This window comes from Myotis brandtii, unplaced genomic scaffold, assembly GCF_000412655.1.
Source record: "Myotis brandtii unplaced genomic scaffold, ASM41265v1 scaffold253, whole genome shotgun sequence".
Lineage (NCBI taxonomy): Eukaryota > Metazoa > Chordata > Mammalia > Chiroptera > Vespertilionidae > Myotis > Myotis brandtii.
Genome location: NW_005359590.1, coordinates 106,088 through 125,529, shown reverse-complemented (window position 1 = coordinate 125,529; position 19,442 = coordinate 106,088). Strand labels below are relative to the sequence as shown.

At 43.8% G+C, this 19,442-nt stretch overlaps 1 protein-coding gene and 1 pseudogene across 1 annotated transcript; one reads left to right on the top strand and one right to left on the bottom strand.

The window, feature by feature from the left end:
- Window positions 1-913: 913 nt before the first annotated feature.
- Window positions 914-1,639, bottom strand: LOC106726359 (annotated as a pseudogene).
- Window positions 1,640-17,561: 15,922 nt separating this feature from the next.
- LOC102250427 (40S ribosomal protein S27) lies at window positions 17,562-17,983 on the top strand. The gene has a single exon (XM_005867877.2). The coding sequence runs from the start codon at window positions 17,674-17,676 to the stop codon at window positions 17,923-17,925; it is 252 nt and encodes an 83-aa protein (XP_005867939.1). The 5' UTR covers window positions 17,562-17,673; the 3' UTR covers window positions 17,926-17,983.
- The last annotated feature ends 1,459 nt before the right edge of the window (window positions 17,984-19,442 follow it).

Sequence of the window (19,442 nt, the reverse complement as noted above, 5' to 3'; positions counted from 1 at the left end):
GTGACAGGGGGGAGCTCCTCAACCCCCTGATGGGCCCTGCTCTGTGCATGACAGGGGGCGGTGCCCCAACTCCCCAATCGGCCCTGCTCTGAGCCCGACCAGGGGCTGCACCTAGGGATTGGGCCTGCCCTCTGCCACCCGGGAGCAGGCCTAAGCCAGCAGGTCGTTATCTCCTGAGGGGTCCCAGACTGCGAGAGGGCACAGGCCGGGCTGAGGGACCCCTCCTCCCCCCCAGGGCACAAATTTTTGTGCACCGGGCCTCTAGTAATGATAATAAAAGAGAAACCACCTGCTTAGTAGATATAAACACAATGGAACAAATGTACATTTTTAAAGGGAGATCAACAGAATTTAACATTTGCCTATGCTGTCCTACCCCCAATGGTGTGATATCATCACACTAGGCTCCTTTACTATCAAACAAATAATACTATTCAATTTAGTTTCACTTGGATTTCATAAAAGAACACACTTGGATTTTATAGAAAACAAAATTGAAGTGAAATGGAAAGAAATGCTCCATTTCCAATAATTTTTTTCTTCTTTATGAGAAATATTAACTCCTAAAAGATCTTTTCCTCCCCCCCCCCTTTTTTCTTTTTTTGTGAGAGAGAGGAAAGAAGAGGGAGAAAGAAACATTGATCGGCTGCCTCCTGCACGCCCCCTAGTGGGGATCAAGCTGGCAACCCAGGCATGTGCCCTGATCTGGAATGGAACCAACAACCTTTTGGTGCATGGGATGACACCCAATCAACTGGCCATACCGGCCAGGGCCTAAAAGATCTTTTAGAGAGATTTTGAAAGTCATTATTTTTTGTTTGAACCAGATGTTTTAATTTCATACACTGATTGACCCCTTCTATAAATGATGGAGATAACACATTCTCCCATCTCCATTTCTTCTCTCCCCAACTTTTTTTTTTTTTTTTTACTTGTGGACATTTTAATGAACTTCCCTCCATGTAGCTTCAAGCTACCAGGACACAGGCCCCACCAACACCCTTAATCTTCTCCTCAGCTCTTCTGCTGAAGCATTTGGTCTTCACAATGACAGGCAGCTTTGGGAACTTTCTCTTCCCCAGAACTTTGTAGTAGCCGATCTCACCACATCGATGATAGGAGCAGCTCCAGTCTTGCTTCTGGCAGCATTTATCTGTGCCTGCTCACTGACCAAGCTCCACAGTTTAACACGGTTGACAGTTGGGCAGAAGCTCTGGTTCCTCTTTAAGTGGTAATGCCGCATACCAACTTTCCCAAAGTAACCTGGGTGATATTTGTCGAAGTTGATCCTGTGATGATGCATGCCACCAGCATTACTGCGGGGTATCACCACTTGCTTCTGGCAGCATTTATCTGTGCCTGCTCACTGACCAAGCTCCACAGTTTAACACGGTTGACAGTTGGGCAGAAGCTCTGGTTCCTCTTTAAGTGGTAATGCCGCATACCAACTTTCCCAAAGTAACCTGGGTGATATTTGTCGAAGTTGATCCTGTGATGATGCATGCCACCAGCATTACTGCGGGGTATCACCAACCTCCCCCCCCCCCACCCCCGCATGCTTCCTGTGCTTGCTGATGCAGCCGTGGCTGTGGCTCATGTGGCCCCAAAGTTTTTGGGTCCTCCCCAGTCTGGATGGCATGTCTGTGGCCGAGCTGCAAGAGCTCGCCCCAACTTTTATACTATTATTTTATATCGGTGAGTTTGTAACATTAACATTCTCTTCAGTGATAGTCCACCAGTTGGTTGGTCTACATTTAAATGGATTTGGTATTCCCAAAAGCCCTTTACATGGCTTCAGTGTGCTTTCTTTTCCTCATTTTAATTCTCTTGAATGCCAGGATGTCAGCAAGTAGTTTTTCTGAGAGAGGTTCATGGGTGCTGTGGTTCATGATTTTTATGTGTTTAGGAAAATCTGTTTTGCATGCATACCAGAATGACCACTTATTTGGAGATAAGATATTCTTGGGTTACACTCCTTTAAGTCATTGCTTCTGTTTACTGCCATCCCCAGTAGATAATCTGATACTGCTTGTCTCAATGCCTGAAGGAATCCTTTACTTTTGAATTTCAATAGGTAGGCCAACATGTATCTCAGTATTGGGTATTCTTCCAGGTTGAAGTTTTCTGACACACAATATGTTTTTTAACTCTGCAGACTCAGTTTTCTTTGTCTCAGGGATATTCTCTTGAATATTTTTGTTTAATTTGATGGGTTTAATATTTCAGGGACATCATTTGTGATTATATTAGATAATCTGTAGTCTCCATTACCTACCTCCTTCTTTCTACTTACTCTAGTAACCTACATTTATTGTGATTACTCAAACCTTTGTGCTGGAAGCCAATTCCAGCATGACAGCAGGGCTGAATCTGGGAATGGCTGATGGCATTTCCCCAAACCTGAATAGGATACATTAAATTGATTGTTTGCTGCCAGACAGCTCAGGGCATCTTAATCTACATGTTATTGCCTCCTACTGGCCAAACACCTGAACAGCCGTAGGCTAATTCTCCCCATTCTGACCCCCAAATGCCTTTCAAAATTATGCTTCGTCTCTAGACTCCTATTTAATCTACGCACAGCCTTCTCCAGATTTCCTGAACCCTTCTTAATGCTGGAACAAGAACTCCGGCACCTTTGCTCTATGTTAGTAACTCATGTTAGCTCTTTTTTAAAATATATTTTTATTGATTTCAGAGAGGAAGGGAGAGGGAGAGAGAGAGAAACATCAATGATGAGAGAGAATCATTGACTGGCTGCCCCCTACTGGGCATTGAGCATGTGCCCTTGACTGGAATTGAACCCCGGGACTTTTCAGTCCGCAGGCTGATGCTCTATCCACTGAGCCAAACCAGCTAGGGCTAAAACCTTTCTTAATATTTGTTATTTAAGTGGCAGGATGGAGGTGTCTATATAGGGTGAGTAGGCAACCAGGAGAACCATAGCTGTTTGGACAACCATTTCTTGAAGATTAATGTGTGGTTCTCAAACCAGAAGGAAGCCTGGTCACAATGCTTACTTCTCACCCTCTGCTGTGCAATCCGTTGGTTGAGTCTAGAGAAACTCAAAAGACTAGGTTAGAAAGTGTGTAACAACAGAAACTTGGGAATGAAAACCATCTAACTGGATGATAGAATGAATCATTACTTGAAATATATTATTCTCAAGTGATGAATCCAAATTAACCAAATGAAAATGTACATATAGTAGATATTTATAATGTGGGTTGCCCAGTGTCCAACACGTTCGTATTTGGAAAGAATCCTAAGAGAATAATAGAAAAGCAGGCTTCATCTTGGAGGAAAAATGGGCAGTTATCTCCTTGGGAGTGTGAACCAGGATAAGACCTAAGCACAGCCTATCAAATATTGCCCCCGGGGACTTTATATCCTGAGAGGGTGACGACAAGGCTCAGGTCATTTAGGGACTCTTCAGGCTGGGTCCACAGGGAGTAGAGTCTGGAAGGACAAGATGCAAAACTAAAGCACAGGGGGTAGGTATCCAGGGGTGTTGATACCAGTTAGGGGTGGTGAGTGCCTTGCTGGCCAGTGGCACGTCCTGAGCAGCCTGTTCCCATGGTGACAACTTGTCTGAGCTTTGCCTCCTTTGTCCTATCTGATCCACTTCCACCTTTCTTTGATTCTAGAAGTTACCACATACCCATCTAGTACATTCCATTTATGCCTAAGGAACTGTAGTTGGCTTCTGTTACTTACAATCAAAGACCTTGACAAGCACAATATATTTGAGTTTAGGATCCAAAACTCAACTGAGAAGACCTGGATATTGGCCATTAGTGTGAAAAAGACCTAGACATTTTAGTGCACTGTGATGTAATGGGTGTCAATAAAGTGGCTACGGTGGGCAGGACAAGGACGGTCAGAGCCTACTTCTTCATTCTCTTGGTCTTATTAACTACAACTAGAATATATTTAACTGGCCAAGGGTTTTATTTTAATGCAGAAAGGGACAAATTAAAATGTGTACAGTTGGAGTTATGTTACCACTGCAATAATTTCATGAAAATGTAATGGTACCAAAGCAGATGCAAAGTGGCCTTAAAAACCAGAACAACATCCCACACACGTTCTTGGCTCTATGTGTGTATTCCAAAAAGTGAGGGAAAGTGAGAGCTGAGACTTTCCAGATGGGACAAGGATGAGAAATGAGTGTTGTGTGGACACTAACTTCCAACCGGACTAGAAAACACTTTCCTCTCAGGAACACTTTTATTCATGGGATGCAGATATCTTCTTCCCCCAAAGTGTTCGTAAACTAACTACTTGTACCAGAGACTCCAGATGACTCACTGTTTCTCATCCTCAGAGAAAAAATACAAAATCTAAATTTACTGAAATGTTCCAAAGGTATACTATTGTATTCTTGCTTTGCCTTCTGGTTTCCAATGTATTCAAAGGAGTGATAAGCCCCAAATCCTGTTCTTTCCTTGCAACATCATAATACATCGAAGGCCACGTCTATCATCAGAGTGTCTCTGAGGAGAATGTTGATTATTTCGAATTTGCTATTTCAAGTAAGAAATAATAAATGTATCTCATTTGTGCATATATTACTTGCACATTTCTTCCAACTTCTATGTGGAATGTAAGAATTAAAATAATTGAGGATATTCTGCATTTGCTAGAAATCAAAATCTCTGAAGGTAATTAAGCAATTTTGCTAGCTCTTTTTTTTTTAAAAATATATTTTATTGATTTCTCACAGAGAGGAAGGGAGAGGGATAGAGAGTCAGAAACATCGATCAGCTGCCCCCCGCACACCCCCCACTGGGGATGTGCCCGCAACCAAGGTACATGCCCCTGACCGGAATCGAACCTGGGACCCTTGAGTCCCCAGGCCGATGCTCTATCCACTGAGCCAAACCGGTTAGGGCAATTTTGCTAGCTCTTATGTAAACTGGTCTCCTACTCCCAGAGCCCACTGGCATCAAGAATTGAGAGAAGTGGAGAAATGGAGGCCTCTCCACCTCCAACTGTCCTTGGCAGAGCAGGCAGGACCAAGGCGTCCCCTTGGGAAATACAATCCGGGATTCAATACTGGCAGAATTTAGGGAGCCAAACAAGAGCTTCATTCAGGCTCATGAGGGTTTCTACAAATAATGTTGCTGTGAGAATCTTTCTGACTACTGAGCATGCATATTAACCAGTTTAACTTTTGTTTCTTGTTTTTAGTTATGGCAAATAATCTGGGTCAAGCCATTCCCCCTTCTCCCTGCCCTGTCTTGTGACACATATTTCTACAAAGTCTGATTGAGACTAGTAGAGCAATCTGTACCAATAGGACAGGCTGTGAGCTCCTTCAGGTAGAGAGCAGTGGAGAGAGGGAAGCTTGGCTTATTGAGTTTTCTCTCTCCAGCACTTTGGACAGTCACAAGTACAAAGTAAAAGGCTGTTAGATTGACTTGAATTAAAAGGAACAGAACTGGTTCATTATCATATCAAAGCCACACACACAAACAAGGAATACCGGCTAGGTTGCTAAAGAATTAAATTAATAGATAAAGCAACTTCTTGGCAGGGAGAGAAGCTAGAGATGTACTTTTTCTTGATCTGCAGATTATAGCTTGACCCATCTATAATAATAAAAGCCAAATATGCTAATTAGACCGGATATACTTCTGGACGACCTTCTGGATGAAGCCAGGGCTGCGAGGGAAGCCCAGGTCCCGGGTGCCTGCCCATGGCCGGAGGGAAGCCTAGGTCCCGGGTGCCAGAGGGAAGCTGGTGCCAGCAGCTGGGGGAAGGAAGGCCTACTCTTGCACGAATTTCATGCATCGGGCCTCTAGTTATATAATAATTTATTAAGATATTAGGGAACAGGAGGAGGCCATTTTAAAGAAAGTCAATAAAAAGTGTCTTTTTTAAAATTTTTTTTTTTACTTCAATTGTCATATTAGGTTTGAAGCCCTGGAGGCTCGAATTGAGCCCTGGAGGCTCGAATCGTTGCCTTGACTGTCAAGATCTATGAAGAACACAGGCAGAAACATGGAAAGGACAAAGCTCTCAAGTGCCATTTGCTGATGAGCATTGACCAGAGGAAAAAGATGCTCAAACATCTCCTAAGACCAACTACAGTGTCTTTGAGACGATATGCATGGGGATTGAGTACACCTTTACCCTCTGTCCTGGTGAAAAGCCCACCGCTGGGTGACCTAGAGGGCTCTGTGCATTCAGGTTTACCAGGAGGTTCAAAAGCTAAAGAAGCAAAAAAGGGCCTTGAAAGCAGCACAGCCTGGAAACAAGGCCAGATGAACCCAATAAGCTCTTCCAAAGCCGGATCAGAGGCAATCAAGGAAAAGCAATAAATTTTGTTCAAGTTTTTTAAAAAAGGGGGAGAACAATGGGGGAAAACCAGCACCACAAGATAGCATGACATTATAAAACTGTATCAAAACAGTGTGCTCTGTGAATGAAGTCAGTAGCATACATTCCAGAATCCAGAAATAGACTTACACATGATAATGTTAGCATGATAAAAGTGGCATTTTAATTAAATAGGGGAAGGATTGATTATCCCATAAAAAATGTTTCAACAGTTAACTGAGTACGGGAAGAAAATACTTCACTCTGTATACCAATGTAAATTTGAAATAGATCAGCAGATTTAAATGTCAACAAACTGATTCATAAACGTACTAGGAAAAAAACATGGAAATATTTTTACGAGTAAATACTTAGGAAGTTCTTTGGAGAGAGAATTTAAGAAGTTCTTTGGAGGAAGCAAGTATTTAAAAAACATCTCAGGAAAGTCCTAAGAAGTTTAATTTCCTGACTAAGAATTGGAGACTGGGTGAGCTTATATCTCTGAACGTTTACTCTTGAGAAAGGAGTGGGGAATACCAAGCACTACCGTTTGCCTGCTTAATGCTGTAGATATAGAAATGTATGGCCTATTTCATAATCTCATTGTGCAGGTTTTGAGTGGAGGGGGGTGTCACCCAGCTGTCAGTGAGATTACTTTCTCCCTTGAAATTCAAAGGAAATTATTTGAGCTCTTGTGTTCCTCCTCAGGGAACTCTGGGTAATTTAAGCAATTTCCAATCACCTCAGGATTTGAAGAATTACTTTGATTTATCAACTGTTTTTGCTTTACCATATGCTTTTACTATTCTACATTGCTTTGTCCCAAGTGAGGAATATCAGCCCTTTCCCCATTGTTCCCCTTAAATTATCATTCACCCAGGCATCTGTGTGTGTAGCAAACTTTACAGAGGTTGCTTGGTTTCCATTTCCCAGGCCTGTCTTTGAATATCCCAAAACTTGTTAGTGTGTTTTGCAAAAACTATGGCTCCTCTAAGGGAATGTGAACCTTGAGGCTGCAAGGTGGAGTACTGGCAAAGACTTTTTCTTTGGCTTTTATGTGAAGTTGGGAGCAAATATTCCCCCACTGGTAGTGGCTACAGTCAGTTTTTTAAAAAGATATATTTTTATTGATTTTAAAGAGGATGGGAGAGAGAGAGATAGAAACATCAGTGATGAGTGAGAATCATTGACCAGCTGCCTCCTGCACACCTGCTACTGGGGATCAAGTCTGCAACCTGAGCATGTGCCCTGACCAGAAATCCAACTGTGACCTAATGGTTCATAGGTCGATGCTCAACCCTTAAGCCACTCCAGCCAGGCAGTTTTGATATTACATAATTTGCTTCTTCTCCATCATAGGAAGAACTGGATTTCATAGTCATCTGGATACATTTCTCCCCATTGCCTAACATTATCTATACTAATAAAAGGGTAATATGCTAATTAGGCTGGGAGACCTTCCGGGAGACCTTCCGGACAAAGCCATGGTGCGGGGCCGAGGCAGAGGCAGGTTTGGGGTGATCAGGCCAACAGGGGGGGCAGTTGGGGGTGAGCAGGCCAGCAGGGGGGGCAGTTGTGGGCTAGCAGGCCAGCAGGGGCATGCAGTTGGGGGCAATCAGGCTGGCAGGGGTGGGGCAGTTAGGAGTGGCCAGGCCAGAAGTGGGGGCAGTTGGGAGCGATCATGCAGGCAGGCAGGTGAGCAGTTAGGAGCCAGCGGTCCCAGATTGCAAGAGGGATGTCCGACTGCCGGTTTATCAGTTTGGGGCAATCAGGCTGGCAGGGGGGGCAGTTGGGAGTGAGCAGGCCAGCAGGGGCGTGTCAGGTGGGGGCAAGCAAGCCAGCAAGGGGGGGCACTAGGGGATGAGCAGGCCAGCATGGGGGGCAGTTGGGGGCTAGCAGGCTGGCAGGGGCATGCAGTTGGGGGCAATCAGGCTGGCAGGGGTGAGGCAGTTAGGAGTGATCAGGCCAGAAGTGGGGGCAGTTGGGGGCGATCATGCAGGCAGGCAGGTGAGCAGTTAGGAGCCAGCTGTCCCAGATTGCAAGAGGGATGTCCGACTGCCGGTTTATGTCCGATCAGTTGGACATCCTCCAAGGGGTCCCAGATTGGAGAGGGTGCAGGCTGGGCTCAGGGAATCCCCCAACCCCCCGTGCATGAATTTTGTGTACCAGGCCTAGTTCACCACATAAAAGAAATGAACAATTCAAAGGTACAAAATGACAAACTCATTATGGAGTTCCCAGGTCCATAAGAAAGTACTTGATCTAAATTCTATTGAGCATATTTAAATACAATTTTTATAATGTTTGGACCACTCAAAGCCTAGGGTTCATGGGCAAGTGCTATGATTTTAAAAGTTATTTAGGTTATTAGATTGACTTACAGCCATGTCTGGGCCAACTTCTGTTACTGAAGTTCTTTCAGAATGCTCAGACAGATAGTTAAATCATCTTACTTTTAAAGATCCTGATCCTTTATTTCTCTAAATGTCTGGGAAAGACACTTCTTTCCTATTTCTTACATTCTACAATCTCCCATATTGCTCAATACTCTCAAAAGAAGAAAGGTATTTAGATGGTGGTAAGTTTATCAGGGTTGTATTGTTTGTTGTTTCTTAAAAACATACACACCCACTTTGGGATAGGTAACTCATGCATATAATTAAAAATTCAAAAGGCACAAAAGACTATATAGCTAAAAGTGGTCTCCTTCCCCACTTATCCTTCAGTTATCTAGTTCTCATTTGCAGAGAAAGCCACGAGGATTAGTTTATCTTCCAGAAGTATTTTCTCTTACCCCCACTCCCCACAATAGTATACATTCTATATACTCTACACTCTATATTCTATACATACTGTTCTGCATTTTGGTTTTCACTTAACCATGTAGCCTGAGGATTGTTTCATGCCTGTACTTATAGAACTGCCTTACCTTTAATTTTCTTAATCTTTAAGCTACACATCATTCATTCCACTTTATGGAGGTAACATCATTTATTTAATCATTCCCAATCAATGGCCATTTACACTGCTTATAATCTTTTGCTGTCACCAATTCTGCAATGAATTACTTTATATGTAGGTCATTTTGCTTGTGTGAGAATATCTGAAGGATAACTTTGCAAAAGCAGAATTGCTGAGTTAAAGGATATGGGCATTTTCAATTTTAATAGCTATCACCGAACTGCCCTCCAAAGGGGCTGTAACCTGTTCACATTTCCACTAGCACACATTTGAGAGTACCTGTTTCCAACTACCTTGACCATCAGAGCATGTTATCGAGCATTTTGAACTTTGTCATTCTTATAGATGAAAAGTGGTATCTTGTCCTTTCAATTTAGATTCTTCTTCCTTAAAATGTCATCTTCCTCATATACTAAATCTGTCTATTTGATGCAGCTCTTGTTTTTCTTAGTGTATTCCCCTGGTCTCTCTTGTCTTGTCATACACCGTTACTCTCTGATCACGGCAGCTTTGTGCTATGTCTTACTCAATAGTAGGTATAAATCTCCCTTATTACATTTCTTTCCCTTAAGAAGTTGCTTGGCTATCCTTGCTTTTTTTTTTTCTTTTCTATATGAATTTGAGAAAGTTTTTCTGGCTTCCAAAAAAAATCTGTTGCATTTTTATTGAGATCGAATCACCATTGATAGATTATTTAGGAGTACTATGACTCACTTGTTAAAGCTTATTAAAGGCTTACCATTTCTTATTCATATCTTCTGAGTCCTGTCTTCTTTGTGCTTATAACAACATCTTAAGGAAAATGTTTTCTTATTCATTCTTCACAGCATCTTTGAAAACAGGGAAGATAGAAGGTAAGGGATTAGCCCGATTACATTTGATAGAAAGCCCTAATCCAGTTTTATACCTAGTATTTGGTAATGCCTCACCAGTAGGTTTCATTCAAATTCAAACTCTCCTACCCATATGCAAGCACGTGTCTGCGGTGTGTTTCTTGCATCATGATCTGCGGCCCAGCACTGTTGAATGCATTTTGATCATTGAGTAACCATCTCAAAAGAATTTTGAAACCAGAATTGGCTTGAATGCTGTACAATAACACCCAGGATCCTGGCCTATTTCCCAGAATTCTCTTTTGGTTTCCTAGCAAGTTTGGTCATGCCTGGGAATTTGCTGAAGATGGTACTTGGACCAGTGACTTCCTGAATGTGACATTGGGATCAATGGCATTTGTCTGCCCGAGGGTTTTAGGACTATGATTTTTAGACATACTGAAGTCTTTACTGACCTGGTGCTCAGGCAGCCATGGTACAGGGTGCAGACAGGAAGGGAAGTTTGTGAATTGATTATGGAAGGCAAAGATCTTGAGGGACAACATTCTGTTGCAAATACTGAGTTACATACCTGGGCACGCTGGCATTGTAGCTGGAGGATCGTCAAGTCTTTAAATAAATAACTGAAGGATTTAAAAACTATCTTTATGCCACCCTTGCTTGACAACTGGCCGCTCACTAAAGGTCAGCCAAGACTTGATAAATAGTTGATTATGTGCAGCAACCTGGGCACTTCCTACCATCACCCCAGTTCAGTTAATACGGGGAGGGCGCAGAAAGAGCTTGCGTTCGTTGCTGAATTAGTCAGGACACACGTATGTGTTGACATATGTCTCTGAGTGTATTTTTGGATTACATTTTCACCACAAATATTGTTTTCATAATTTTGTGTTTAGTCAACACTCTTCTCCTCAGTGCCATGTGCAATTAAGAGCCTACTTAGGTAAAAAAATTTTTAACATGTAGAGCAGTATGATATAGGTAACGTCTGAGGTTTTTGCTACCACATAAATGAGAACATTCTTTAGCTGGTTCCTCTGTAACAAAAGGACTACTGTGTTCTAAGCTGGAATGTTATGCAAGAATTTGAACAGCATAGTTTACTGAAGGCTCAGCCTGTTTAGTGCCATACCAAAAAGTAGGACAAAGGCCAACAGCAAAAATGTGGGGCAAGTTTTAAGCAATGAAGTTAAAGGCATATGGACGTTGAAATATTTAATTCTCAAGGCTGAGACCAGGCTGTACAATCTAGCTATCAAAGTATACAGATGAGCCATGAACGGCGTAGCTGTTTGATTCAATGATCTCACTGCTGAGCATTAAGAGTGTTGCCAAAATCATGAAACCCCTCGGAACAGAGAATGGTGATGGTGTCATATATCACTTGCCTTTTATTCCCACTATAATGGTAACACGTTAGGCTATAAATATTAACGATTTTTAAGTGAGAAATGGATAGCAAAAGTAAACGAGGCATATGTCAATTTCAAGTCTAGACAAATAACATAACACAAATTTTATGGGTCTGATATTAATAAGATTGTTGTATCAACCAAGTCATATGAGACATACTTTTCTACTAACATGACTGTGCTCCTGAGTCTTAAAATTTGCCTTAAGTATCATTAAGTTCTGTGGTCACAGGATCCTACATATCTCAGATGAGTAGAAACCTGAGTCTGACAAGCCTCTCAGAGTAACTAAAACATGATTTAAACGAACGGGTGTTCTAGTTTCTCTTGGTGACAATTTTTCACTCCCCTAGGGGCCCGGTACAGCTGAGAACCTGAGTGCCTTTATCTAAATTAATCATTCGAGAGAACTGCCCGAAAGGTTTCAGGGTCTGAATTCTGTAAAAGACGGGGGATTATGACAGATTACAATACAGGCTATTTTCAGCCTTCTTAAACCTGGGGAATGTGGCCTGACCATCCCCGGGACTATTTCACTCCTGGGTAAGAATATTTAGCGGCTGTTTGTGCTGCAAGGAACACAGATAAGATTACATTCCTTGGGCAACTCACTTGTGAAGACACGGGCCCTTCTCACAGCTGACGGAGGCCAAGCAGGAAGCGCTCGCTCTGGTTTATTCTTCTCAGGAAATAGGCTCCTTTCTCTCCCACTTGCTGGCACCGTGGGTGTTCTCCCCAGCAATCGAGACCACCAGCAGGAGGGTTAGCTAGAATTCGGACACAGAGTTACCATGCTCAGGCCTCGACCTAGAGACGGGTGTGTGGGGTCTGGTCCCGAGGCCCACCTGGAACGCGCGGGAGGTGGCGGGCACAGGTTTAAGCGCTCTCTCCCACTCACAGGTGTGAGTGCTGACTCCCACGCGTCCACGCCACCATCATCTTGCAGCTGTGTGAGGGGGCTTTACCTGAACTTTCCCGGCCCTTGCTTGGTTTCCTTGTTGGAAAAGAAGGCCTAACTACAATATGTACCTCATAGGGGTACTGTGCACGTGGAATGAGGAAACACATCTAAGGCATCTAGAGCAGCAGACCCGTCCATGTTAACAGTGACTTTAATAGCCACACGATTGAAGATTTAATCAAGCTGGCCAGCTAGTCAGCCTCCACCCCTGTGTATGGAGACGTATCCTTGAATCTTTTCAGTTAACAGGGGGAAACGTGAGCAGAGAAACATTCGAAACAGGGGGGAGCAGCAAATCTTTATAAGCATATCTCTGGTTGAGAAAAGTTCCCAGGATTTGAGGTGTCAGAAACGAATGTCCAACTTGGCGTTACTCTGAGGAGTGGGCTCAGACAGCCCCCAAAGATGCTCTCTGCTGCCTAGGCAACGGGCCACTCGCACCACCTGTGTGAGGGCTCACTCCCGGATTTGCGCTGTGCTGCGATCCTTCCCCACAGAAGCCATCTTTAGTACACCACGCGGCCAGTCAGCCAGCAGAGGCAGAGGTTTTGTGGAGGGACTTATCTTGGGGTGCACTTATATGGAGGTACAAACTGGTGATCTTTAGCCTCCAAAAAGGTTGTGATCCTAAAGTTAATGGCTATTTGACACTTAGAATACATTCCCTTCTTTATAAATAAAACACAAAACGTGGTAGTGTCTCTCACAAAGGCAAATTAATTGACTAATTCTCACTTCCCATGAACTCCATCTTTTCTTTGCGAGTCCTCCCTTCCATAACGTTTCAGTTGCAGAGGTTAAGCCTTAAATTACTGTCTGGTATAGAGAGCTGGAAGGAATTAGAAACACACTGAAGACCCCCCCCACCCCCAATCATGAATGCAGTGAATGCTTCAAAATAAGTAAAATTTCAATAAATGGGGGGAAACAGCAAATGCCAGGGTGAGAGGACAGCAAACACAAAGGTAGAGAGCTGTGCACGTGTGTTGTTATGCTTAGGGAACAGCATATGGCAAGAAGGAAGTACTTCTTGGTCAGTAGGGAACTGTCACTGAGTCACTGTGTGGCACAGGCTGGGGAGTGCCTGTAAATCCAAACACGTAGTTAGGCATTTTCGATTTTCACAGGACAGTCTTTGAAAGTGGTACACCCAGTTCTATTTTCAAGCTCATCCTGACGTGTCCTTCATGCTCTTCTGCTGCATCATAGAGCTATTTTAATCCCTTTCTTTAGTTGTGAGCAAAGCAAGGTCCCTTTTGTCTGACCCCAGGTAGTTTACCTTTTCTCAAGGTTTCTTCCAATTCAGCAGTTTCCATGGATTTTGGACATGTAATTTTCCTACCACAGTGTAAACTCCATGAAAGCAGGAGTGTTCATATTTTTAAACGCATATCATAGTACCAGTCCAGATGTACATAACTGAATAAACTGAAGCACCTATGAGGTGATGCCCTGTGAAGGTCCCATGGTGATTAAGGTATGCTCCCCACCTTCAAAGAACTTGCAAAGGAGTTGGAATGAGACCTGTAATCAAACCTCAAATCAAGGCAAAAGGTATGCAGTGCAGCTACTGAGGCATTGTTAATGGTGGCACTAGGTACTGAATACATCTCCCCACATTCACATGTTGAGACCGAATCCTTACTGTTATAGTTTGGAAGTGGAGCCTTTGGGAAGTGATTAGGTCATGAAGGTAGAGGGTGAATGGGATTAGTGCCCTATAACAGGGACTCCAAAGAGATCCCAGTGCCTTCTGGCATGTGAGGTTGCAGGGAGAAGACGACAGCCGGGAGATGGAGGGCTCTCACAGACTCCGAATCTGCTGGTGCCATGATCTGGGACTTCCCAGCCTCCAGGACTGTGAGAAATGTTTATAAGCCATATATATATTCAGTGGCCTGAATGGACTATGACAGGAGGTTCAGAAGCAGTTATTAATTTCAGAGGATTGAAGAAAGGCTTCATGAGACGCTGCCCTCAAGGACAGAATTCCCACTAGGGATATGCAGGTGATTTTTGCTCAAATGATGACTAACTTGAACTCTTCTGGATCCAAGAGATAGAAACCCACTCAAAAGAGCTTAGGCTAATAAAGGCGTAACTGGGAAATCTAGGGCGGCATTTGCGTCAGCTCCCCAAGATCTCCTGCCCTGTCCCTGTGCATAAACTGCCTTCTCCCCCACAGCAGGTGGACATAATCTGTGTTGCAGGAAAAAGGATGGAACCTGGCCACCGATAACTCCATGCTCGTATCACACCATGTGCCACCGGATTATGCTGAATAGCCGTAGAAGGCTATCCGCATTTCAGGGCCAGCAAATAAAATCTTACGGAAGGCTGCTGCTTGGTCTAGTTTGGGTCATGTGTGTTAGGTTAGGTGGCTCAGGAGGCAGCGCAAGAAATAGAGAGTCCAGTGAATCAGAAAAGAAAGGAAAGGAAAGTTTATTTCTGCCACCGGATTATGCTGAATAGCTGTAGAAGGCTATCCCCATTTCAGGGCCAGCAAATAAAATCTTACGGAAGGCTGCTGCTTGGTCTAGTTTGGGTCATGTGCCCATCTCTGGGCTCATGCTGGCTCATGGGGCGGGAAGTATGGTACTTCTCACCTGGTCATGTACACGGTGCTGTACCTAAACTGTGCTAAATAGGGACTTACACAAAGCAGAGCATAATTTAACCAAGGGTGAGGAAAGCTGCAAAGACTGTTCTAGGATCGACAGCCTATTAGACCCAGATGGTGTAAGCAGGAGATGGGGAGGAGAGGAGCCAGGAGAAATAGTTTGCTGGGTAGACAAAAACAGGTAAGCACTACAATAACTAAAACGCATGCACTATGAGGAGAACGGCTTGCAGTTTGCTGTGACAGAAATCTGACTGCTGAAGACAGGCAGTGGCACACCAGGCCGGAGTTGGACTGGGCTGTGGGGAACCTCCAGGTAAATGCATCATGGGGCGGGAAGTATGGTACTTCTCACCTGGTCATGTACACGGTGCTGTACCTAAACTGTGCTAAATAGGGACTTACACAAAGCAGAGCATAATTTAACCAGGGGTGAGGAAAGCTGCAAAGACTGTTCTAGGATCGACAGCCTATTAGACCCAGATGGTGTAAGCAGGAGATGGGGAGGAGAGGAGCCAGGAGAAATAGTTTGCTGGGCAGACAAAAACAACAGGTAAGCACTACAATAACTAAAACACATACACTATGAGGAGAACGGCTTGCAGTTTGCTGTGACAGAAATCTGACTGCTGAAGACAGGCAGTGGCACACCAGGCCGGAGTTGGACTGGGCTGTGGGGAACCTCCAATGGTAAATGCAGCTGCCAGAGGGCTTCAGTCGAGGGAATGCTGTGATCAGACATATAGCACCCTATTCCCCTTTCGCAGAAACAGCTTCTGGGGTAACTTTTCTGAAATGTCTAAGTTGTCAGACCATCATGATCATGCACCAAGTCTCTTTCCTTCCCCACATTTGCCATTTCTTCCTCCCATTCTCACATTGTTCCACCTCAATTCTACATAATCCCTACATCCTGGACATTTCTTTTCCAATCTAATACCACCATTTCAGGGAATGACCTTGTCTAGCACTGTAGTTCCTGGGTTCTTACATGCATCTAAAATCCCACTGTTCAGCCAGCTGGTGTGGTTAGGAGGTTGAGCATCAACCTATGATTCATGAGGTCACAGTTCTATTCCCAGTCAGGGCACTTGCCTGGGTTGAAGGCTGATCCCCAGTGGGGGGTGTACAGGAGGCAGCTGATCAATGATTCTCTCTCATCATTGATGTTTCTATCTCTCCCTCTCCCTTCTTCTCTGAAATCAATAAAAATATAATTTAAAAAATCCCACTGTCAGTCAGTCTGGTGCCACACAAAGGGTGGGGAATGGGAAGGTAAATGGAGATGCAGCAGCAGTTGCAATCTGCATGGGTTTTTGGGCTTGATTTCCCACTAGTCAACCCACATTCAGATTAGCCTGAGAACTACATCATCTTTTGAAGCCTGAACTGAGAAGTTGTGAATGGATTATACTCTGTAAGATCAGAATGTGTCCATCTTTTCCTATATGCATACTTTATCCTCTGATGTTCTTGAGCGAGGCAGTGTGCCACCACGGCCACCAACCCTCCTAGGAGGTTGGTGACCATAGCTCATCAGTAGGTAGATTTTAATATTCATTCTTCATAAACTTTTTGGGAGGATTACCAGGAACTGTAGTCAGGAGGATTATATTCCCAAGAATGCTTAGATCAGCCTATTCACGTAGGCTGTTTACTATAGGCACAATTACTTGCTTTTGGTGAATGAGGTGACAAACGGATCAATTTGGCTAGAGAAACACAGTATAATCCAGAAAATTACACTTACCTCTCACTGCCTTAAAATTATTCAGTGTTCTCAGTAGTTAGAGTGTCAGCTCATGCACCCAAGGGTCACAGGTTCGATCCCGGACCCCAGGCAGGGTGCGTGTGGGAGGCAACCAATTGATGTCTCTCTCTCGCATCCATGTTTCTCTCTTTCTCTCCTTTCCTCCTTACCTTCCATTCTCTCTAAAAACCAATGGAAAAAATATCCTCAGATGAGGATTAACAACAACAAAAAGAAATTATTCAGTGTGCATGTACTAGTTCCAACAATTCTAAAATCAGAGTTACGGTGTGTGTGTGTGTGTTTTTCCAATCCAAACTGATCACTCCAGAGATAAAAACAGGAATAATCCTTCAGTAAAACTGAGGAGTTGAGAAAATTAACCTGCCTTGACTATTGAAAAGGAAAGGTAACAGCCCTAACCGGTTTGGCTTAGTGGATAGAGCGTCAGCCTTTGGACTCAAGGGTCCCAGGTTCGATTCCGGTCAAGGGCATGTACCTTGGTTGCAGTCACATCCCCAGTAGGGGGTGTGCAGGAGACAGCTGATCGATGTTTCTCTCTCCTTGATGTTTCTAACTCTCTATCCCTCTCCCGTCCTCTCTGTAAAAAATCAATAAAATATATTAAAAATAATAATAATAAAAAGGAAAGGTAACAAAGGAAAGGAAAAAGAAAAAGGCCACTTTCTTAGTTGGTACCACAGTCATAGACAGCGAGTAGTACTGTGAAAGGGAGTGACCGTAAGAAGAGGCCACAGAAGCTGAGAAAAGAAAACACGCCTTTCGGGCGGTGACGACCTCCCCACGACAATATGCCTCTCGCTAAGGAGCTCCTCCATCCCTCTCCGGAAGAGAAGAGGAAGCACAAGCAGCAGCGCCTGGTGCAGAGCCCCAGCTCCTACTTCATGGCTGTGAAATGCCCAGGATGCTATAAAACCACCGCCATCTGTAGCCACACACGAACGGTAGTTTTGTGGGCTGGTTGCTCCACTGCTCTCTGTCCGCCAACAGGAGGAAAAGCAAGGCTTACAGAAGGATGCCCCTTCAGAAGGAAGCAGCACTAAAAGCACCTCAAATCAAGACGAGTAGGAAACCATCCCAATAAACACAATTTGGATAAAAGAATGAAATAAAAAGAGAAAACACCTTCGGGGTCTCAGGAGAGTCACAGTGCCAGCTGCTTCAGGGAAATGTACCTACGAGCAAAGAGCAAAAGACTCCCCATGCTCTTCCTGGCAGAGCTGTATGTACTAGGACAGCCACGGAACCAGAAAATGGTCACACCTTTAACAAAAAGCTCACAGGAAAGAGATCAAGCAGAGATGGTAGTGGGTGTGGGTGCAGTCAAGGGAAGAGATGAATGGTGCTCATGGATATCTGATGTTGGCAGGAGTGAGCATTAAAGGTGAAGTGTTAATATACTTGTTTTCATCCGACTCCAGCAGAAGACCAGATGTGATCTTCCTAAAGAATAGCTTTCCAACACATCCTGACAACTGCAGGGTGGGGAGGAAGCAAGTTGCACCCTGTTATGTGTAAATGAAAAACCATAAGGTAACAGACAATACTAAGCACACTCCCACCCTTCTTCAAACACAAAGACAGAGGAAAAGTCTAATGATTTGCCAAGAGACTATTTTTGGGGAGAACACACACACACACACACACACACACACACACACACACACACACACACACGAGCAGCAGCAAAACCTTTTCTCCCATTCTCCAAAATGTGTAGCACTTAGAACTTAAAATTCCTATTAGTTAATCTATGTTGTAACTGTTTTAAAAGGGTCCTGCTTATAATACATTGATAAAAGGCTACATATAAACATCATGAGAAGAAATGGAACATTGAACATTTTACACTATGCAACTTGTCTCCCTATCAAATTCGCGTTGGTCACCGGAGTGAAAAACACAATGTTCCCTGGGCATTTTTATTTTTTCACCCTTTTGCTTTTCTTTTTCCTGGGTACTCTGAGTCTGAAACTGAAAGGAAGGCTGTCCGGACCAGGGAGGGCATCTTTCAAGAGGGTCTTGGAATAGACGGGACCCCCAGGGAACTCAAGCCTGGAGGTATTCTGAGTTTGCAGCACCTAAAGCAACAGATTAGGGAGGAGGCACAAAAACAGAGGGGCCATTTCTACCTTTAGGAATTCCCTGTCTACCAGGGGAAGGAAATAGGCAGTGTGGTCTTAGACATAGCTGGCAATTAGGACAAGGTTCTAATTCTGACTCTATCTTTGGCTGGCCATGTGATCTTAAAGGGTAGGAGGGGCCACTTGTCAAATGAAGTATTCACACCAACGGATGACTCTTCATAATAAAGAAAATAAGTGTGGTCAGCAATTTTCTAAGTATATTCCAATTTTTAAAAAGTCTGGTTAAATAAGTTTAGAAAAACTTTCCTTTCCTCCTCCCTCCCCCATAGCACCAGACAGATTCACGCTGCATTTAGTGTGTCAAAGGCTCCCAAAGCCTTGCTGTAAAGGAATCTTTTAAATCTGGCATTTCCCAACTTATTGTCTGAGATGACGTTAACATCTGCAGAGCATGCTTTGGAAAATGATCTCTA

Coding starts and splice junctions, on each gene's coding strand:
- LOC102250427 (XM_005867877.2), top strand. CDS start 17,674: ATGCCTCTCGCTAAGGAGCTCCTCCATCCCTCTCCGGAAGAGAAGAGG.